At 37.2% G+C, this 23341-nt stretch overlaps 2 protein-coding genes and 1 long non-coding RNA gene across 4 annotated transcripts in view; 1 reads left to right on the top strand and 2 right to left on the bottom strand.

Annotated features, from left to right (window-relative positions):
* The window catches only part of GTF2B (general transcription factor IIB), a 121527-nt gene that overhangs the window by 91789 nt on the left and 6397 nt on the right, over nt 1-23341 (bottom strand). The gene's annotated exons all lie outside the window — the stretch shown is intronic.
* Nucleotides 1-23341, bottom strand: part of KYAT3 (kynurenine aminotransferase 3) — an 84002-nt gene that overhangs the window by 28342 nt on the left and 32319 nt on the right. For both annotated transcript variants that reach the window (XR_007729243.1, XM_050806596.1), the window contains exons 5-11: nt 21598-21747; nt 18773-18859; nt 18096-18221; nt 17880-18000; nt 11857-11933; nt 9930-10019; nt 5865-6051 (exon numbers count right to left, since the gene is read on the bottom strand). Coding sequence is in view for 1 of the 2 variants with exons in the window: in XM_050806596.1 (XP_050662553.1) it covers nt 5865-6051; nt 9930-10019; nt 11857-11933; nt 17880-18000; nt 18096-18221; nt 18773-18859; nt 21598-21747 (838 nt within the window). In the remaining variant the exon portion in view is untranslated. The remainder of the gene's footprint in view (nt 1-5864; nt 6052-9929; nt 10020-11856; nt 11934-17879; nt 18001-18095; nt 18222-18772; nt 18860-21597; nt 21748-23341) is intronic.
* Nucleotides 1-23341, top strand: part of LOC126964001 (uncharacterized) — a 190248-nt gene that overhangs the window by 15455 nt on the left and 151452 nt on the right. The window lies entirely within an intron of this gene.

Consider the following 23341-nt stretch of genomic DNA (forward strand, 5'->3'; position numbering starts at 1 on the left):
GGCCTATGAGTTTAATCTGATGCAACATGTATTTCATTTCAGTCTATCAAGATTCAACATTTTCTCCTATTTAAATTTTCTCAGAACATAGTCACAGAATATGCTAGAGTCTCACACTGCACGGTGGGGTGGGAAGTGAATTCACAGAGCTTTACTGATAGTCTAAGGCAGTACTCACATATACATCAGGGTGATTAGGCTTATACATGCTTTCAGCACAGGAAGAGAGTAGAAAAGGTGAAGGGCAGAGGAGGGATGCCTTTCCATATTACTAAGGAAATAACTGCTAAATTTATAAGTATTTATCAGTAATGATTATATCTCCACATAGCCGCCTATTAGACTATAAGTTCCATAAAAGTAAAGCTCTGTTTTGTAACCTATTGTATTCCCAACCCCTAGGTCAGTGTCTAGCATATAAGTGACAAAAAGTATATTTGTTGAATGAATAAATTAATATTATTCATTATTTATAGATACAGGATATCTGTTTAGCTCTTCCAAATGCTACTGTTATATTTCATCTCTTACTTCCATATATTATACTGTTTTTTAAATTTGTGAAAAAGTCAAATATATACTCCTACTCGCTCTTGCCTCAATCTTGCTTTAAGGTCTGGGCAAGATATATCTCTGGCATTCAGTTTCAGCAATCCACATTTCATATTGTTTCAACTTTATTGACTTATACTCTTTGATCTTCTTGAATGCCCTAAAGCAACTAATGTTGATGGTTATCGTCACTGATGAAATTTTATAATGTATTGCTCAAAACAAATTGAGGCAGATATCTTCTTTCTTCTATACATTAAATACTAGTGGTTCTTTTCAAATTAATCATGTAAAACTTTTGACACTGAAGAAAGGTTCACCTGTATTTTTAAAACAAAGCCCTACTATCCTTTTACCTGATATTTTAATCTCCATTCTCCCCTTAAGTGTTAAGGAGAACATAAAATTTCCAAGTAATAATGCTAACAACATACTGCAACTTATTGAACACTTATTATTGGTTAAGCATGTTACATGATCATCTCATTTAGTTGTTACCACAATTCTGAGAGGTAATTATAATCCTCTGTTTACAGATAAGGAAGTTAAATTATTATTTCAAAGTATTTATGTGTAATTCAGGTTTGGCCCTAACAAAAATACCAGCTAAAAAACTTAGTCTAATTGTAAAGTACCTAAAAATTGCATGTGACAGGTATACAACAGCAGTGTATTGAAGGTACATAGGAAGCCAGAGAAAGGAGTGAATACCTAAGGGAGTAGAAGGAGATTATTAACTAACTCTAATTGACACTGTACTACTCATTTATTCTTGTAGAGCTTAGACAAAAAGAATTTATTTATTTATTTATTTTTTTGAGATGGAGTTTCGCTCTTGTTGCCCAGGCTGGAGTGCAATGGTGCGATCTCGCCTCACTGCAACCTCCACCTCCTGAGTTCAAGCAATTCTCCTGCCTTAGCCTCCCAAGTAGCTGGGATTACAGGCATGCACCACCACGCCTGGCTAATCTTTGTATTTTTAGTAGAGATGGAGTTTCACCATGTTGGTCAGGCTGGTCTCAAACTCCTGACCTCAAGTGATACGCCCGCCTCAGCCTCCCAAAGTGCTGGGATTACAGGCATGAGCCATGGTGCCCTGCCAGAAAAAAGTAATGTAATACCATGATGCTGAAAAAGGAAAAGAAGGCAATAAATATAATTATAAAGGTTTTATAGACAGAAGGAAGTTGGAATCTATTTCTTTTGAAATGCCTCAGCTAGACATGGGAACTAAATAAAGTCTTTATTTATTGATGGTAAGAGTTTAAATCAAATGTGTGAGCATATTTAAGTGATTTATGAAGGCCGAAATTTGTTTTTGCATTCTTACTATCTCCTCCATAATTTTGGATCCTATTATTTCACTAGAAAAACTAATAATCTCATTTGAAATCTTGTCTTCTAATTACTGGATTCAGAGGCTAGCTTTGATACTTATTAGTTGATTAACTTCAGTAAATTACTTGATTATCTCCTCTTCTCTATCAATAGTGATATAATAGCACCAATTTCATATGGCTTTTGTGAGAATATATTTGCAAAGCTCCTAATGTAATTCATACTATATCATAAATTCTCAATAAATATTAACTAGTCAGCCCTTGCTATTAATTGTAAAGGGAAATAATTACTATTTTCATGAATATTATGGTTTACTTTTATTCTCAAGCCATGATTAAATAAGAGTTTTTGTTTTTATCTCTAGTTTATGGGCCAACTTTTAGTATCTGGAAGAATTATCACATTGCAAATTAAGCAGATGAAAGAGTAAAACAAAACATAAATTTTTTTATATATAGGAAGGTTTTGTGGATATTAACATTTTCCCACATGAGTGAAGGAAGACCATAAAAAAATCTTGTTTTCATTATCAGAAAAGCTTTCCTAACCAAAATCTTTTTTGCTCCTATTATCACCACAGTAATTCAAGATCTAAGACCTAAATTAGTATTGCATATAGAATGGATTGACTGAGGAAAGAAATGGAAATTAATTAGGAGCTTAATGTAATATTCTGAGTTGTATCACTGTTCTTTTGATAGTTAATGTCACAATGTGATAAATCCAGTTTACTATCTGGAAGAGTTTAGTTCCAGGAAATAATTGTTCTTATCTAAAAAGCTAAGTTTCCTTTTATTCAAAAACTACATAACTAATTTCATTTTTCTATTTGCCTTTACTGTCAGGAAGTTTAGTCTCAAGTTAACGCTAATTACAATACTATGTCAACCTAGGTGACTGATATATTTGCTTTCTTCCCTTCCTATGTGTCACTGATTTTTTTTTTTTTTTTAAATTTAAGAGACAGGATCTCACTATGTTGCCCAGGCTGGTGGTGAACTCCCGGGCTCAAGTAATCCTCCTTCCTTGGCCTCCCAAAGTTCTGGGATTACAGACAAGAGTCACTGCACCAGCCATGTGTCATTGATTTTTGATTTAGATACAACCATTTATATTTATATATTACTGCATAGAAAACTTTTAATATGAGTAGGCTCACATTCCTTTTGGAAGCATATAAAATATAAATTTTGTTCTTTTAAAAAAATAATAATTCAAATGGAAATCTTGTGGATTTATGATTCAAAGGCAAAAATATAAGTGATGACAACTGTGCTAACATTTCTTTTTATCATTTCATAAAATAAACTGCACATTTACACTCAATATAGAAAAAGCACTTCCCAAATCTCAGAGTCTAGAGCATCTTAAGGGTTTTTATATAAGCATAGAGCTTGGGAGCCTGTTAAATACAGCTCTATGGCAATAGGACTGCAGGAACCTTTGCTTGCCAAAGTCTCTTCTCTCACAACAAATGAAGAAATAAGTTAATGTGAAAGGAAGGATAGTGTTTCAGTTTGAGCCAAACATTGTGTAATGAATTCTTATGACTGTATGTTGCTTTGGCATCCATTGTGAATATAAGTTGGTCTTTCTTATACCAGAAGCATGGCTTAGTCACCCTTGACACAATTTCCACTTCTCTTCCTCCTCACAGTTCCTCAGTGTAGTTGATTCAGATATCTGCCTGAGACAACCACCTCCTGGCAAGCACCTCACTGTGGGACAGCTAGATACAACCTACTTGACTCGCCCACTGACCCCCACCCTCCTCATGGACTGCCTAGACATGCCACAGGGACCACCTACCTCTCAATCACAGCCTGACTCTGTGAGCTTGTGCCTGCTTGCTCTAAACCCATCTGTCAGAACTCTCTGCAGAAAACCTGCTTGGGTAACACCCTGGACCCCCAAAAAGGCTTTGGCCCACAGATCCCACTCTCTCTCTGTTCCCCACCTGCTGGTTAAGTGTGTATATCCTGGACCGCTCCTCACTTCCCATTGGTCCCGGAGGCCTGCTGCCTCCTCTGTGTCCCAACTGACCAACACACTGGAACCTAACTCTCCTCTTCCTAGAGAGTGGCTATCTCTGTGGAAATAAACTGGATACAGGTCAGACAAGAGCCACAGGGGTGTCTGCCAGTATAAACCAGTTTCCAGGGATGTCTGGTCATGGGTCAGACACTTAACATCAGGCCATCTGCTAGGATAAACAAGTAGCCCATGAAAGGCACACTGCAAACATCTAGGACCTCCCCTGGAGCCTCATCAGGGAACAGCCAGAGTTTATAGCCACTTTCCAGAGAGACAGACCTGAAGACCAAATTATAGGAAAATCGTAACACCTTACTTTTCTGAAATTTGCTAAGATGATAATGAACTGTTACAAGGAAAAATTGCTAGCATAAAATGCTTATAGTAAGAAAGAACTCAGCCAGTGGCGCATGCCTGTAATCCCAGCACTTTGGGAGGCCAAGGCAGGTGGATCACTCATTAAGCTCAGGAATTCATGACCAGCCTGGGAAATGTGGCAAAACTTCGTCTCTAAAAAAAATTTAAAAATTAGCCAGGTGTGGTGGTGCGTGCCTGTGGTCCCAGCTACTCAGGAGACTCAGGTGGCAGAATGGCTTGCGCCCAGGAGGCGGAGGTTGCAGTGAGCTGAGATCACGCCACTGCACTCCAGCCTGGGTGACAGGGCCAGACCTTGCCTGAAACAAAACAAAACAAAACAAAACAAAACAAAACAAAAAACAAAACAAAACGAAGCGAAGCCAAACAAAATGAAATGAAACAAACTCCTATGTGAAGGACATAAAGTTAAAAAATATAATCAGTATTTTGTTATAAAATTGAAAATTTCCTTTACTCTTTCCAGCTTTATACAATTTGGTATAAATAAAACACTTCAGTTTTTCAAGTTCATAGGCATATAACTTCATTGTAATAAAATTTTAAAACATTTAAAGCTATATTTAGAATGGCTGTAATTTCTGTCATGATAAATTAGGCTTCAAGATTTACTATTATTAATTTCTTTTTTTTTTTTTTTTTTTTTTTTTTTTTTTTTGAGACAGAGTCTCGCTCTGTTTGGATTGCAGTATCTCAGCTTAGCTCCGCCTCCCGGGTCTACGCCATTCTCCTGCCTTTAGCTGGGAAAGAAAAGTTTTTTGTATTTTTTTAGTGTACGGGGTTTCACGTATTAGCCATGCTTCTGACTCCTGACCTTTTACCCGTCTCGGCCTCCCAAAGTGCTTGTACAGGCTTGAGGCATTTCTTTTTAAAGAAAAGTTATGTATGACACGTTATCATGCTTCTGACTTTAGATTTGTAGGTACACATAACAGCTTTAGGTAATATAAAAAACAATGCTTTTTGGAAACAGAACTATTTAGAATCTAGCTCCGTGACTTCAGGGAAGCTATTTAAAACTTTCTAAATGTTCTTACCTGCAAAAATGGAGCTAATGTTTTCTTCAAAAGGGTATTTTGAGTACATGACACAAAGTAGACCCTCAATAAGTGTTATTCTCCCATTTATTTTATTTCAGTACATTCTAAAATGGCAAATATTCCCTGATAGCTTTAAAATTTCTAGATTTTTTTCTAATGAAATAGTACATTTTGTTAAGTAAAAAGGAAACTACAATTTTACTCAAATGAACACTGAGTATATAATATTATTTCACACACTTGTGTTTTAAAATTACACACCAGAAGAGAGTGACAGCAAATCCTACATTTAATAGACTAACTAGAACAACACTGACTCCATAACCATTTAACAATGGTAACATTTAAGATAAAAGACCTAAAAGTAAAGATAATTATAGAAAGTGTAGACATTGCAAAAATCCATCCTTCTCCACAGATAAAATGCTGCTATGGCTTTGACACCAATCTTTTCTCCATAATTCTGATATAATTTCACACATAAGTTTCCATATAGTTGAAATAATAAAAGCCTTTACAAACCTAGCAAAGACACATCAGCGATGATGAAGTATCCTCCGTCAGGAACTATGGGTTTTAGGCCAACACTTTCAAGTAAATGTACCATCCGATCTCTTTTTACTTCTAACTCTTTTGGCAAAGAATTAAAGTAACATTCTGGGTCATCCATGCGCTTGATGTCAATCCAGAAAGCTTGAGCCAAGGCTTCCTGTTTGTCAGAATTAAAAAATATGAAAAGGAATATGGTAATGTTATTTATTGCTTAGTTTATTGGTATAATAAAGATGATCTGAGTAAAATTATTGGCAAAGAAGTCACTCAGGAAATAACAGTTGAATTCCTGTGAACCTATATTAAACTCTATAGGTTAATGGAGGAATCAGTTATACCTAAATGATTAAATCTCATGTAAAGAACTGAGAATGAGTCCTGAAAATTCAAATTGAAAAAGAGCTGTTATATAAAGATGGCTTGCTTGGAAACAAAAAGACATTAAGACATTTTCTGCTGAGGTGAGTTGTAGAATGACTTGCTAAATCTAAGTCAGAAGAACAACCAGAGAGTAGTCAGCCTCTCACCATTATATTTGGGGACAGAGTGGAAATGAAAGCTGACCTACTGTGCAAAGGAGAAATGTGCCTTTCTTATTCTCCATAGGTGTGGAAATCCTTGCTGGAATTATTCATATACCAGGAAGGTGGTCAAAGTGTAAGAGGGACTAGAAATGAGTTTCTGGAACATCTACAGTAATTCCTCTACCTTTCTTCAAGAGCCAGGACAGCAAACTGGGCCAAGGAAAAAGCCAATGTTGTTAAGTACAGTGGACTGAATGTTTGTGTCTACTCTCATATTCATATATTAAAATCGTAAACCCCAAGGTGATGGTATTAGGAGGTGGGGCCTTTAGGAGGTGATGAAGGCAGAAGGGTAGAGCCCTCAGGAACAGGATTAGTGCCCTTACAAAGGAGGGTTAGCTTGCTCCTTCCACCACATAAGGACACAGCAAAAGACACCATCCATGAAGGAGCACGTCCCCACCAGACACCAAATCTGCTGGTACCTTATCTTGGACTTTGCTGCCTCCAGAACGGTGAGAAATAAATTTCTGTCGTTTATAAGCCACCCAGTTCATGGCACTTTGTTATTGCAGCTCAGACCAACTAAGACATTAAGGATCAGGCAGGTAAGAGAGACTGTGTGGCAAGAGATGAGACTGGAGACAGAGGGGGGCAAGATCACAGAGAAGATTTTATGCCAAAAGAATGCAGTAAAACAGAATTAGTAATAATTCTCCAGTACTACAAAATCTTGGAAAACAAGGATTGATTGCCTTAGCCTAGAAATCTGTGGTTTCCGAGAACCAAACATGGTTGTCCCAGGACAAAACAGAGCACTTAGCTGAAATGGAGAATAAGAGGGTTCAGAAAAAGATGTTCTGCATTCTTAGCTATATCTTTTTTTTTTCTCTTGGCAACTTGTTCATTTACTATAGGAGATACTGCCTCAGAAAATTCCAAGTATAAGGAGACAAAAACATCCATCCTAACTACAGCATTATCCTGGACTCCTTTCTTTTTCTCATACCCCATATGTAACCTATTGACAAATAATGTGGGCTCTACTTTCAAAATATATTCAGAGTCCAATTACTTTTTACTGCTTCTACCATCCCCATCTTGGTTCAATGCACTGGCATTTCTCTCTTGGATCACTGTAACAGCTTTCTCACTCAATGAGGCAGTCAGAGTCCATTTGCTAACACAAGCCAGACCAAGTCACTCCTGAGCTCAAAACTCTCTGGTGACTTCCTATCTCACTCAGTCCTTACAGTGACGTGCACGGCCCAGCTCCATTGGACTTCCAGCTACCTCTCTGGTCTTAGCTTTTCCTACTCTTCTCTCTCGATCATTCCATTCCAGTCTCTGTGCTGTTCTCTGATATTAACATGCCAGCCAGGCTGTCTACCACTGGGCCTTTTCACTTGCTGTTTTCTCTGTACAGAGGGGTTCTTCTCTAGGCAACTATGTGGCTGCTTAATCTCCTTCAGTTAGTTGTTCAAATGTTACCTTTTCAGGGAGGCTTTCAAAGATTACCTTGTTTAACACTGTATATCTCCCACCCGGAACTTTATATCCTTCCTCTTCCCTGTTTTATCTTTCTTCTTCATATCTATCAACATCTTTTTTTTTTTTTTTTTTTTTTTTTTTTTTTTGAGACGAAGTCTTGCTCTTGTTGTCCGGGCTGGAGTGCAATGGCACGATCTCAGCTCACTGCAACCTCTGTCTCCTGGATTCAAGCAATTCTGCCTTGGCCTCCTGAGTAGCTGGGATTACAGGTGCTCACTACCATGCCCAGCTAATTTTTGTACTTTTAGTAGAGATGGGGTTTTGCCATGTTGGCCAGGCTGGTCTCGAACTCCTGACCTCAGGTGACCTGCCCGCCTTGGCCTCCCAAAATGTTGAGATTATAAGCGTGAGCCATTGTGCCTGGTTCTTTTGCCTTTTTAACTGCCTTCTAGAAAAATACTATTTTTTTCAGCATTTTGATTATCCATAGAATGATGGTAACTAAATCCCTATTTCCATAATAAATATATAAAAATATTAAATATTAAATAATATTTAAATAGTTTTTCTTTTTTACTTTATGATGTATTCTGGAAATCTTTTTTATCTCAGTACAGTAATTATAGTATTTTCCCATTTTCTTTCTTGTTTCTTTTCTCTTCGGTAGTCAGTAGACAGAGTAATGGGTCCCAACGACATCTAGGTCTTAAAACCCAGAACTTGTAAATATGTTACGTTGCATGGTGAAAGGAACTTTGCAGATGTGATTGAAATTACGGAGATTATCCTTAATTAACTGGGTAGATTATGCATTGAGCCCAATGTTATCTCAAAGGTACTTATAAGGGAAAAAGGGAGGCAGAAGGGTTGAAGCCACAGGAAATGTGTTGACGGAAGCAGAGGATGGACTGATGTGACTGTGAGCCAAGGAATGTAGGCAACCTCTAGAAGCTGGAAAAGGCATGGAACAGAGTCTCTCCTATAGCCTTCAGAAGGAACACAGCAATGCCAGCACCTTGATTTTAGCTCTTTAAGACCCATTTCGGACTTCTGAGCTGAAGAACTGTAGGATAATAAATTTGTGTTATTTTAAGTCACTAAGTTTGTGGTAATTTGTTACAGCACCAATAGAAAACTAAATATGGTCATATAACATTTCAATGTTTGGATAGATCATGGTTTATGTAATCAATTGTCTGTAGATGCTTATGGATTATCCTCAATCATCTGCAATGAATAGCCAGGTAAGTGCATAACTTCTTACATGTGCAGATAGCTTGATATGGTTTGGATCTGTGTCTTCATCCAAATCTCTTGTCCAATTGTAATCCTCAATGTTGGAGGTAGGGCCTGTTGGGAGGTGATTGGATCATGGGAGTGGTTTCTCATGAATGGTTTAGCACCATCCCCTTGATGTTGTTCTCATGATAGTGAGTTATTGGGAAATATGGTTGTTTAAAAGTGTGTTGTACCTCCCCACTTCTCTCCCTCCTGCTCCAGCCATGTAACACATGCCTACTTCCTCTTTGCTTTCCACCATTATTGTAAGTTTTCTGAGGCCTCTCCAGAAGCAGAAGCCACTATGCTTTCTGTACAGCCTGTAGAACCGGGAGCCAAGTAAACCTCTTTTCTTTATAAATTACTAAGTCTTCGGTATTTCTTTACCTAAGTGCAAGAATGGACTAAAACACAACTTTAGGGTAAATTCTTAGAAGATGGATTGCTTTCATATGGCAAACACATGTGTAATTTTGCTTGGTGTTGCCATTGTCCTTCACAGAGTTGTAGCACTTTAGATTCCTGCCAGCAATGTTTAACATAGCTAAACTTGTGTTTAAAAAAACACTCAAACCATCCTTGATAACAGTGAATATGTATCTGCTCCCCAAATTCCAAATTATATTAGAAGGCCCTGCAACAGAAGGATAGAAAGAGAACTAAGTCAATTCAAATATGCAATATAAAAGTAATACCTTCACCAAAAGACCATCCTTCTACCCTGAATTACTATAACACTTACCTGTAAAGGAGTTGCACAAGTATAAATTGTGTTTTGTTGAACTGTCTGTAAATGTTTTATCAAATGATTCGGACCAATGGACCAGCCAAGCTGGGAAAGGAGAAGATAAAACATATCAGAAAATCTAATTGTATATAACAAATCTGAGACAGCAGTTTAAACTTAGTGCAATTGTTAAATATATACAATCCTAAAATGTTGGCTGGGTATGGTGACTCACACCTGTAATTCCAGCACTTTGGGAAGCTGAGGTGGGTGGATCACTTGAGGTTAGGAGTTGAAGACCAGCCTGGTCAACATGGTGAAATGCTGTCTCTACTAAAAATACAAAACAATTAGCTGGGCGTGATGGTGGGCACCTGTAATCCCAGCTACTTGGGAAGCTGAGGCAGGAGAATCACTTCAATCCAGGAGGCAGAGGTTGCAGTGAGCTGAGATCACACCACTGCACTCCAGCCTGGGCGACAGAGTGAGACTCCATCTCAAAAAAAAAAAGTTCACACTATGAAAGTAGTATAGTATTAATACTTAGAATCATTTCGATGGTGTTCTTTTCAAGGAACAGCTTCCAAATGGAGTCATATTCTGGAAGATTAAAAACTGGTAACAAAGCTTGTTCAAATTACAGATTAAAGTAACTCTGAATGAGGGCCTAAGGTACTCATAATTAAAACATATAGACTTGATTCTGCAGGCCTAATTTTTGATGCTCCCTCTTTCTTTCTTTTTTTTTTTTTTTTGATACAGAGTTTTGCTCTTGTTGCCCAGACTGGAGTGCAATGGCTGGATCTTGGCTCACTCAACCTCCGCCTCCTAGCTACAGGCGATTCTCCTGTCTCAGCCTCCCAAGTAGCTGGGATTACAGGCATGCACCACCATGCCCAGCTAATTTTTTTGCATTTAGTAGAGATGGGGTTTCACCATGTTAGGCTGATCGAGAACTCCTGACCTCAGGTGATCTACCCGCCTCGGCCTCCCAAAGTGGTAGGATTACAGGCGTATGCACCATGCCTGGTCAATGCTCCCTGCTTTTTACCCATGTTCAGGAGAGATGAGGCTGGAAGAAACTTGGGTTTTAACTGGATAAATTATTGTAATAAATAATACAGTGGTTAAGTGCATGAATTCTGGAGCTAGACTTCCTGTACTGGCTTGAATTTATTAGCGGGGTAATCTTAGGCAAGTCATTTAACTTCTCTGTGCTTTAGCTTTGTCATCTGTAAAATGAGGATACTAACCATACCCACCTTATAGTGCGGTTATGAGAATGAAAGAAATTAGTATATGTAAAACATTTAGAACCTGCCAAAATATTAGCTACTGTTATTTTTTCTTCTTTTATATTAATATGCAGGAATCTGAACACTTTTTTGCAAAGAAAAAGGTGTCATTAGTTGATCACTTATAAAAGGGAAAATGACCTAATTTTTCTTACTTTTAAAGAAATAATTAGGTCTCAAAAAGGATAAAACTCAACATGAAAGCAAAATAAGTCAAGAGATAAGCAAAGATCACCAGGTATAAAAATCTATATAAACTGAATATGTATGCAATTATTCATTTATCTGTTTACTTATTTATTTCATTATTTTTTTAAAGATGGTCTTGTTCTGTCTCCCAGTGGCCGGAGTGCAGCTCACTGCAGCCTCAAGTTCCTGAGCTCAAGTGATCCTCCCATATCATCCTCCCAAGTTGCTGGGACTGCAGGCATGCACCACCCTGCCATGGTGACAGGGTCTCACCATGTAGCCAAGTTTGGCCTTGAACTCCTGGCCTTAAGTGATCCTCCTGCCTTAGCCTCCCAGAGTGCTGGGATTATAGGCATGAGCCACCATGCCTGGCCAGCATTTAAAACACAAAACACTCTACAAAAAAATAAATAATATACAGGCCTATTTTTAAGCAATTAAATTCTTAGTCATCTTACCTTCCAGCCAGTTACACTGAAAGTCTTTCCAGCACTTCCTATTGTTATTGTTCTCTCCCACATACCTGGAAAAGTAGCTAAACAGAGGAGGAAAAAAGGTTAAATAATTGTTTTCCAATTAATCTACATTTAGTATAATCTAAAAACATAACAAAGATACATAAATTCAATGAAAATAAGTGTATTATAGTTTAGCCAGTATAGTTATTTCTAGTTTTTTTTTTTTTTTAGATAATGTAACTTTAATGTAAAACACAGATGAAAAGGTTACAACACTGTAATGTTGCACCAAAATAATATATAAATAGATTTAAAAATTTTTAAATTAGTTCTGGGGCAGGAGTGTCAGGAGTACCAGCAGGCAGTGTTCCAGACTGCCTTAAGTGGCAGCTGTCACAGGAGCTGGAGCATTCATTGTTCAATGTTAGCAGTGGCTGCAGGTTCAGTATAATAGTCCAGTGGCAGGGCTTAGGTTGTGATCCTGATTATTGTTTAGGCCCCTTTATTTTGCCTATTTTCTGAGTGTATTTCTCCAGGCTTCCTAGAGCAATGGCTCTTAAAATGTGTTCTCACACTAGCAATATCAGCATCACTGGGTAACTTGTAAGAAAGGCAAATCACTGGGCCTCATCCCAGACCTACTGAATCAGAAACTCTGGGGGTGGGACCCAGTAATCATGTGTGCATGTGTGTGTGTGTGTATGTGTGTGTGTTTTGCTAACAGCTTTATTGGGATATAAATCCCATAAATTCACCAATTTAAGGTATGCCATTCAGTGATTTTTTAGTATATCTATAGACCTGTGCAACTATCACCATAACCAATTTCAGAACACTTTTTTCATCCCAGAAGAAGCCCTGTACCTTTTAGCTATCACTCTTTAATATCCTCGTGGCCATTGTGCCTGAACGAAACTTATCAAACACACATATTTTCTCCATAAGGAACATCACAACCTTCTTGCACTTAGGAACACTAGACAGCACTTCAGCACTAGGCTTGGGGGCCATTTTAAACAGCAAAATCACTGTACAGAGAACAATTGCTTATAGTGTGAATTGAAACAGAACCAGAGTGTTGCCTTGTTTGACCTCGACTGGGAATGTGTGTAGGGTGACTCAAATTTCCCCTTCTCTTCAAATGAAGTGCTGTGAGTATTGATTTTGTTACACATATATTTTAGGGAGTAGGCAAATTTGCAAATACAGAACTCAAGAATAATGCGAATTGGCTGTATAATGGTTTTCAAGTTGATTAACATCTTTAATAAAGACATTGATTCATTCATACATCAAATATTCATTAGCAACCACCAGGTGCTAGGGACTAAGGTCTAGAGGAAACAAAAATGAATAAGATGCAATTCTTCAAAAAATTTAATGTCTAGTGGGACATGAGACACATACAATGACAATTGTAATACAGTGTGATAAATGCTGTAACAGCAGGAGGCATGGAGGGTGATGCAAGGATAGAAGAGGGTGTTGAGGGTGGCTTTCTGCAGCCAGTAATTCTTAAGCTGAGACATAGAAGACCACATAGGCCATAGCCAGGCAGAGAAAGGGAATGAAGATATTCTGGGCTAAGAGAATGCAGGTAACAAAGGTCTGGAGGTCTAAAATGCAAGAGTTTGTAAATTTTGCTAGACATTGGTAATAACTGGTAAATTACCATTCTGTCACTCTTCTGCCAATGCCACCCACAATACTGCTTTTTGGATTCCTCAAGTAATTTAGTTTTGAAGTTCTTTCCATGCAACCCACAAGTTTTTCCACTTGTTTTTCAGAAGCACAAGTGGGGGATCTTGTATTGTTCTTAGAGTGTTGGTACACACAAAGGGAAAATAAATGCACATCTCTGGGAATCTAAGCTTCTGCTTTCTGAAATAATCTGCTCTTAAGCAAGTAAAGTGCCTACTAAAATGTAAGGCAGCTACAGGAATTTCCAAAACAATGTGTAAGTAATTTCAGTCTACCCTGAAATACCTGCTAAATTTGAAACAGTAGGAAAAGTATATAAATCAGAAAAGTTATAATTGTATTCTCTGTGGAATATAACAAAACCCAAAAAGATAAATGAGAAAAATAGTTAGAATGTCCACTTGAAGAAGGAATATTTTAAAATTTGATATAAATAATTATATCCCTTCTAGTTTTGAGACATTTCTGGTCTTCCAAAATACTCCAAAAGAATGCTATGACACATGCCCCACTTTTCTATTTGACCCGAGAAAATCTAAACTATGTATAATGCAGATTATCACTTCCTTTAAAGTAAAGGATACATCATATATTAAAGGACTACTGGTGCACTTTGCAAAGGACTACTGGTGCACTTTGCAAATTGATGTAATAGCTGTTTTGTAGCCATTTTGCATCTTTAATGTAACAAAGACTATTGTATGTGATAGAATACCTCATTTTTAATGCAAACAAATTGCACTTTCTAAATAATGAAATAGTGTATCCATTTTTTGGTCTTATTTAAACTTTATGGGCTGTTACAACTAAAAAAAATCTAAGTTCAAAATATACATCTTGCATATCTTTAGTAAATAACGTTATTAGTTACGCTTTACCCTGAAGGGCTTAAAATGAGTAGATCTAAATAATAAATTTCAAGATGATCTAAAGTGATCTTTTGGGATGAATATTGCTACACTGAGTTAATTACAACAAGAAAGTAATTGTTCATGTTAATCTGATTTTCCACTGGGAAACAGTTCAAATGACTTGAGACAAGGTCACCAACAGGATGGGCGATGGTGGACTCTGATGCAATTTAACACATGATAACATTTTGATGTAGTAAGGTGCCACACCCTGCAAATCTCTGGCTGCCTTCTCTGTTTATATATTCCCCTTGAGAAAATTCATTCTCTTCCATGTGTCCAGCAACCACCAACATTTTGATGACTGCCAAAAATACATTCCATTATAATTTGATTCTGACGATCAGGCGTATAATTCCACTTGTCCCCAGATATCTATTCTTCTATGTCCCATAGACACCCAAACTCAGCAAGTTTAAAGCATGAGAAGGAATTCCCTTTGCTCAGCCCTTCCCTACAAATCTGCTCCTCTCCATATTTACTCTGGTTAAAGGCCTTATCACTGCTGAGTAGTTCAGGCTAGAGATCTTAGTATCATGCTTGCTTTCTTTCCACCTTCAAATGCTACACTCTATAATTTCTAAATAGCCCCCATGTACCATCTCCACTGCTAGGTTATCTGATTTGCTTAAGACCCTCCTCTGTGACTGGCTCTCATCTTTGTAAAAAAACATCTAGTCATGGAACCAATTCTCCTGTTTTGTTACACCTTTTGCAATAGTTCTCAAAGTAAGGTCACTGGCACTCTGGTAATCAAATTAATGTGCAAAATTTTAAAAAATCAATGTTAAGTTTTCTTCCACACAATTTTCTTAAGCCTTATAGCAAATACTACCACTTATCTGATAGTGGATGCTCTAATAGTGAAACAGATGAGCATTTAGTAAATGCATATTAATGGAAAAATCAGAAAAACTCAAATGTGTTTATTTCAATAGCTTTTTGTTGTGGACAAGTATGAACAGAATTGTGATTTTTATATTGGATTCTAATTGTTGAATTTCTGTTGGGAAAATTGCTATTACTTTCAGGATGGAATTCACAATATCACTATTTCATGATGTAGAACACTGTGATCTCATGGTGATCTACCACTAAAGTAAGTTTCAGAACCCTGACCTCCTCAACAAAGTTTATACTCTTTATCTCATATTCAAAGTCCTTTAGAATCACCCTACTTTTCCACCCTGATCTATGCCAGTTACTACAATACACCCTCATAAATCAAACTGAGGCTGGGTTCTATGGCTTATGCCTGTAATCACAGCCCTTTGGGAGGCCAGGGCAGGAGGATTGCTTGAGTCTAGGAGATTGAGAACAGTACGAGCAACATAGTGAGATGCTATCTCTACAAAAATTAAAAAAAAATTAGCCAGATAAGGGGGTGCAGACTTGTAGTCAAAGCTACTTGGGAGGCTGAGGTGGAAGGATTGCTTGAACCCAAAAGTTTGAGATTACAGTGAGCTCTGCGCCACTGCACTCCAGCCTGGGTGACACAGCAAGACCCTGTCTCCTAAAAAATAAAAATAAAAAATAAGGCTGGGCACGGTGGCTCATGCCTGTAATTCCAGCACTTTGGGAGGCCAAGGCGGGTGGATCATGAGGTTAGAAGTTTGAGACCAGCTTGGCCAACATGGTGAAACCCCGTCTCTACTAAAAGTAAAAAAATTAGCCAGGCATGGTGGCGCGTGCCTGTAATCCCAACTATTCGGGAGCCCGAGGCAGGAGAATCGTTGGAACTCAGGAGGCAGAGGTTGCAGTGAGCCGAGATCGCGCCACTGCACTCCATCCTGGGTGACAGAGCAAGACTCTGTCTCAAAAACAAACAAACAAACAAACAAAACCACAAAACTTATTTACCTTTCTTCTTTGTGTTTAAAATTTCAATAATCATTTACCTTTCTTAAGTGTATCTTGATCTTTTACACCTCCTTGTCTAAGTATATGCTAGTTTATGTTTTAGGAATTTAGTTTCTATTTCTCTGTTTAGCTAATTCTCTATCTTTTGGCCACTCCTTTTTTATTCCCCTCAAACAGTTGCTTTCTCTTCCCACATCTATAGCAACTTGTAATATACTATAGGAGTAATTATGGCACATGTAACAATGCAACAATTTAATATATTAGCACATTACATTTCTTATTTTTATTTTTCTTAAAAAAAATTAGCCGGGTGTGGTGGTCTGTGCCTTTAGTCCCAGTTACTTGGGAGGCTGAGCTGGGAGGATTGCTTGAGCCCAGGAGATGGAGGTTGCAGTGAGCCAGTGGTACCCGGGCTCAAGGGATCCTCCCACCCCAGCCTCCCAAGTAGCTGCGACTACAGGCACAGACTACCACACCTGGCTGATTTTTTGAATTTCTGTGTAGAGATGGAGTTTCTCCATGTTGCCCAGGCCAGTTTTGAACTCCTGGACTCTAGCAATCCACCCACTTTAGCCTCTCAAAGTGCTGGGATTATAGGCGTGAACCACTGTACCTGGTCTAAATTTTAAAATATATCTATTTCTGCTCCATTTTTTAGTCATCCTTCCCTTAATCTTTTCATCTTTCGTCTTCATTTATTCAACAATTTCTTTCTAATTCTCTACCGTGTACAAGATTCTATGGAAAATGGGGATGCAGAAGAGACTAAAATAAACAAAACCCCTCCATCACTGTGGTTTAGAAGTAAAATATATAGATTCTTATATTTACTATAGAGGGAAAAACAAAACAAAATAGAAAAAGGACAAAGCAAATGCTGGAGGGAGAGGTGTATCTATTTTCAATGTGATGGTCATGAAAACTGACATTGGACAAAGGCCTGAAGGAGGCAAAGGATATTTGGAGCCAGGTGGATATTTGGAGGAAAAGTGTTTCCAGGCAAAGGAAAGGGAGGTTCGAAGACCCAAAAGTTGCAGCCCAGTTTGTAATCCTATAGTTCACATGGTTTGGACTACTGCAGCAGACACTACGGCATTCATGAGATAGCCCAGTAGCAATAGCTGAATCTCAAGCAAGGGCCAAGCAGCATACCTGACTACCCCTGTAATTTCTTTCTGTTGACTTGGCATTTTGTTAAGTTGTTGAGCACAGACCGTCTAGAACCTCTTCAGGCACAAGAAAGCTCCCTGTGTCTTATGTACCAAGTAATTGCTGGATTTCTGCTAAGAAGCCGGGGATATGGGCCAAAGAACTACTTCTCTGGTATCATAGCTTTATAGTATGATCCAAAATCTCTTATTCTTTGTCCTTTGAACTATTCATCAATTCACTAAAGTATTGCTCATTTAAATACTATTTTTAAGTGTTCATACAGACAGATACCCATTACAAAGACTATTTTAGATTTGGTCTGGGATACTTTCCAATCAGTTCTACCATATGTGCCCAAACACATTTAGATTTGTGACTCTATATTATAGTCGGTACCTATTTTTAAGTGCTTATTTCCAGAATATACAAGCCATTCATAAACCTCATCGCTGATGCAGAGTGTGTCATATTTGATGCAAAGGTCAGCAATTACTTGCAGTTCCTCTTTGTTATACACCTACACATAATAAAGGAAAGAGCACAGCCAATTATTCAACATATGAGAAAATGATAGGTCAGAAGACTGTGTAAGGAGATAAGAGACTTGCTTACCTTGCCAAGTGGGTTATGTGGAGTATTTAGTATAATAGCTTTGGTTTTGGAATTAAATTTACTTTCCAGTTCTTGAGGATCTAATGTCCAGTCAGAACTAGACCATCTTTTTCCATCAACAGGTTTCTAAGCATGAAGAATGAAGATATAATTTTATTCAATTAAGTCATGTTTACTGTCTTACAAACAAATAATATAATAAGAAAAAAACATCAAAGAAAGACATGGCAAAGGAAACTGAATAAATTACCAACAAATGCTTCCCTGGAGTAGGAACAGAAAAAAAAGTAGAAAAAGACTAACAAAGAAGATAAACAGAAATAACTAGGCTGTAGTTCTGCTTAAGAGCCCAAGAAGACTTAAGTCTTATGCTCACACCTGTTAAATGGAAAAATAAGCCCTGTCAACATTAACTGCTGTTACTATTCCTTCACAGGAACTAGCTACAACTATGGTTAACATGTCTGATATTGTAAGGTTAGCTGATGATTTTATGACTCACCTTAGTGTATTACTTATGTTGAAAATATTTTAAAAAGACAACTAGACAAACAGAGACATACAGGAAATCTCCAAATGCAATCAAAGTAGAAACTTTATCATAACAAAGTAACTGGTATTTTCAAGACTTCTTAAGTCTTGAAACTTTGCCATATGAACCCTACTGGCAAACTTACAGATCTCAGGGGAATAAAAACAGGTGTTGCTCCAGCCATTCTCACCATGGGCTCATAGCAGTCATAGAAAGGCACTATTAGTATGACCTGCAATAAAAGCAAATAAGATCACAACCTATCAATCATTTATTCATGTTAATAATACTGTGTACCTACTATGGACTAGGCACTGTACTATGTGTTGGGATACAGCAGTGAAAAAGGCAGGCTTTGCCCTTGTGGAGCTAACATCTGAGGGGAAGAGACCTCGGAGACAAACTTGTCCAGGTAGTCTTAATTGGACTCCTTGGTATCTTAGGGAGATCTATAAATAAGCATGCAGTGGGAGTATTTGAAATTGCATATAAAATTTCATATATGCAGAGGTAGATTTACCTGGAGAATGGGACTATCACATTCTCAAAGAGATATTCCAGCCAAAACGATTAAGCATTTCTTTATATTTCAAATTAGAAAATAAAATCTAGAATGTGAGTGATGTATAAGCAGTGACAGACAGCAGGCTATGTGGAAAGAGAACACTGTAATGTTCCCTGGTATAAAGTGCTAATTTAAAAGCATCATCTTGAGAGTAGAAATGTTTCTCTCTTCTCAAAAGCATGGTCAATTTTTGCATTTTTTGTAGAGACGGGGTTTCGCCGTTGCCCAGGCTGGTCTTGAACTCCTGACCTCAGGTGATCTGCTTGCCTGGGCCTCTCAAACTGCTGGGATAACAGGCCTGAGCCACCACACCCAGCCTCATCTGTGAAGTTCTCAGGGACTAAAACAACCTATCTTTGTGACTCTAGTGGGAAATATAAAACTCAATACAAAGTGAGAGCACAATAAAGGAAAATAAATTGGAGAGGCAGGGCAGTGGAGTGGGAGGAATATACCTGCTACTCTTCACCTTGATTTCTTCACTTTTATGATGTGAACAATTCCTCTCTCTCTCTCTTTTTTTTTTTTTTTTTTTTTTTGAGAGTATTTATTGAGTCCTCACTATTTTAGGTGCTGGCAATAAAGCTATAAAGTTCTCCTAGAACTTACATCCTACTGAGAGAGGCTTACAATGAACAGAGAAACAAATAAAGACATTAGATAATTTCAGATAGTAATAAATGCGATAAAGAAACAATAAATAGGTCAGTATGATAGTAAGTGACATGTATGCGGTTTCAAAATACTAGATAAGTTGATGAAGGAAGAAAGAATAGAGGAAAGAAGGCTAAGGGCTAAGCCTTACAATACTCCCAACATAGTGCAGAGAAAGAAGCAACAAAGGATTAACAACATTGAAGTATGAGACAAAACTATGTTATAGGATTAAAGGAGATTATGTATATGAAACTGTGAACTTCCTTAACATGTTTCCTTAAACATCTTGTCTGGCACAGTGGAGGGAATCAAAGTTGCAAAAGAATAACATAACACAAAGCAGATAGCAGCATCTTTCCTAAAAGTGGTATGATAAAGGGCTATGAGAGTTCAAAGAGAGTTAACAATATAGATCAGGATAAATACTCGTTCTTCAGTCCCAGTGTAAGCAATATCTCTCTGGAGCTTTCCAGACTTAGCAGATGTGATTGCCTCTTCCTTTTGTCACTACTGTAAGTTATACATTCTCCACTATGGGCTAACACACAATGTTCCTCTTAATCCATTTGCAAGTCTGTGTTCTCTACTAGTCAGAGAATTCCTTCTGCACAGAATCTATCTTTAAAAAAATCTTCTATCTCACAGTGCTTAGCATATATTGGATCCTCTGTATTTTGTGAATAAATGAAAGAGGCAAAAAGTATTAAAGCAAGGGTATTGGAATGATAATGGGAAATACGGGTAGAGATGACTGAGGTAGGTGCCAAAAGTTGGTTATACATCACAGTACTAAATAGCAAAATCATTTTACCTTCCTGTCATATTAATACATCCTCAGCCAGGTGTGGTGGCTTACGCTTGTAATCCCAGCACTTTGGGAGGCTGAGGCAGATGGATCACCTGAGGTCAGGAGTTCGAGACCAGTCTGGCCAACATGGCAAAATCCCATCTCTCCTAAATATACAAAAATTAGCTGGGCTTGGTGGCGGACGCCTGTAATCTCAGCTACTCAGTAGGCTGGGGCAGGAGAATCACTTGAACCCGTGAGGTGGAGGTTGCAGTGAGCCAAGATTGCACCACTGTACTCCAGCCTGGGCAACAAAGCGGGGCTCTGTCTCCAAAAAAAAAAAGAAAAAAAAAAAAAATCTTCATATGAGATGGCTTATACAATTACTGGGCACACAAAGACATTAATCAAAAACTTGTAGACCAAGTTAAGATTAAAGGTTATTTTAGCAATGAAAACAAAAGATTCTTTTTCCCCAGCAGTGTTAGTCCCTTCCATCTGCCCTTATTTAAATAGGCTATAAAAATAAGAATAAATTATATGCAAGAAAATGGATGAATCTGACAGACACAAAAATAAATGAATGAATCTAGACCCAAGAGTATATATACATTGTATAATTCTATTCCTATCAAGTAAAAGAGCAGTCAAAACAAGTCTATGGTTATAGAAGACAGAAGAGTAGTTACCTCTGGGAGAATATAGACTATGAAGAGGAACAAAGGAGCTTTCTGGGTACTGGAAATGTATTATCTTTATCTGGTTGTAGTTACACAGAAATTTACACAGTAATTTATCCAGCTGTACATTTAAGATTTGTGAACTTTATTGTACATGCATTATACTTAAAACATAATTAAAAATAAAAAGAGAAAACAGCATAATATAAACAAAAGATTCAAAGGTGGGACAAATGATAATTGATTCAACATAGGTATTATGATAATGTTAACATACTTACTTCATCTCCCTCATCAATTAATGCTTGAACGGTGTTAAAAAGAGATCCATATGCTCCTACTGTCACAAGGATTTCTTTATTTGAATCGATTTGCTTTTGATAAAGCTTTTCATACAGGTAGGACAGAGCTTTCACAAGTGATGGATGGCCCTATTGGATTAAAAATAAGAACAAAACCTTGAATTTAAATATGGGACCTATTGTTTGAGGTAATATGGCTCTAAAATGTAAGAATTTTTAAAATTTGGATTTGATGTTTATAATTACCCAAAGAAAATTTATATTTTTTAATGGCAATGAATTTTTTAAAATTTACTGCATTTAGAGGATTCCCACACTATTGGTCATGAAGGCTTGCTAATGATTAAAACTTCTTACTAAATAAAGGATTTGGGATTATATAATTTCAAAGTATTTGCTTTGAATAAAAATGAACCTTTCATATTTTTTGACAGTAATTAAATCATATTGAAAAGAGTTGGATTTGTTTCCCAGTTAAAATAAGTAAAAAAACCCCACGTTAACTGTACACCCCCTCCTTGGCTCTTCCTGATTGATGGAGAGATGATTACACCAACCAATGGACTAGGGAGAGAGAACAAAAACAAATTCACCAAAGACACGAACACTAGTGTTGATGTGATAGCAAATGTTAGAAGGAAGTGAGACGCTACTCACATTGATAGTCAAGAGAGCAGTGGTTATCCAAGGTAACTACTTTCATAGGTGAAGTGAAGGGATTATGAAGGTATAGTCTGAGGCAAGTAGGGGATCTGAAGACTCCTGGATTAGCTCTCCCTAAGTTCTCTTCTAGGTTCTCTCCCCTTCTTTCCTTTTCTTTCTTCCTTTCCCTTTCCCTCTCCTTGTTTTATTTGGTATTTAAGTCAATATTTCTTGTTGCTTTCCGTCCAGCATCTACCTCCTCATTTTGCTTTTGAAGTACCATCCTGATTTTCTATCCCCTGAGAGTAAGAATGCAAATGCAGGTCATGTGCCTTTGTTTGAAAGCACTTTGGGCTCTGGAGCAATAAACTGAGTCCCTTTGAATTTTACTCTAATAGCAGGTCTAACGAATTCTAGCAAAAGGAGATCTGAAAAGCAACTGTAAACACTATACACATTTCTTAGAATGATAAATGTTTGTGTTTTTAAAATTAAAAATTTAAATACAAAAATAATTTATGCTTCATGTAATAAGTAAAACTAGGCAAAGATGTGTAAAAAATTACAATCCCTCCTCAATATTATTTCATTCCCATCCCCCTGAGGTGACCGATGTCCATAGCCTGGTGATAGTGCAACACCACTCTCAGTGCTTATACCAATATAAAAACACATAGACATGTACATACCTATGTATTTACAAAAACTAGAATATACGTATTAATAAATAAGTGGGTATGGTCGTGTTCTAATAAAACTTTATTTACAAAATCTGACAGATTGGACCCATAGGCCATAGATTGCAAAACCCCGCTATAGACCAATTTGAGAAAACTGACAGACAATATTTAGTCTCTCAATCCATGAACATCATTCCCAATTTATTTAGGTATTGCTTAATTTCTCTAAGTAATGTTTTATAGATTTCATTGTACAGATCTTGGATATATTTTAAAAAATTTATTCTTAAATGTTTTGTGTTTTGGGATACTACTATAAATAGTATTTAAAAAATTTTACTTTCTAATTGTTCATTTTAATATATAGAAATACAACTGATTTTTGTGTATTGGCTTTGTGT

This window comes from Macaca thibetana, chromosome 1 (assembly GCF_024542745.1).
Source record: "Macaca thibetana thibetana isolate TM-01 chromosome 1, ASM2454274v1, whole genome shotgun sequence".
NCBI classification, from domain to species: domain Eukaryota; kingdom Metazoa; phylum Chordata; class Mammalia; order Primates; family Cercopithecidae; genus Macaca; species Macaca thibetana.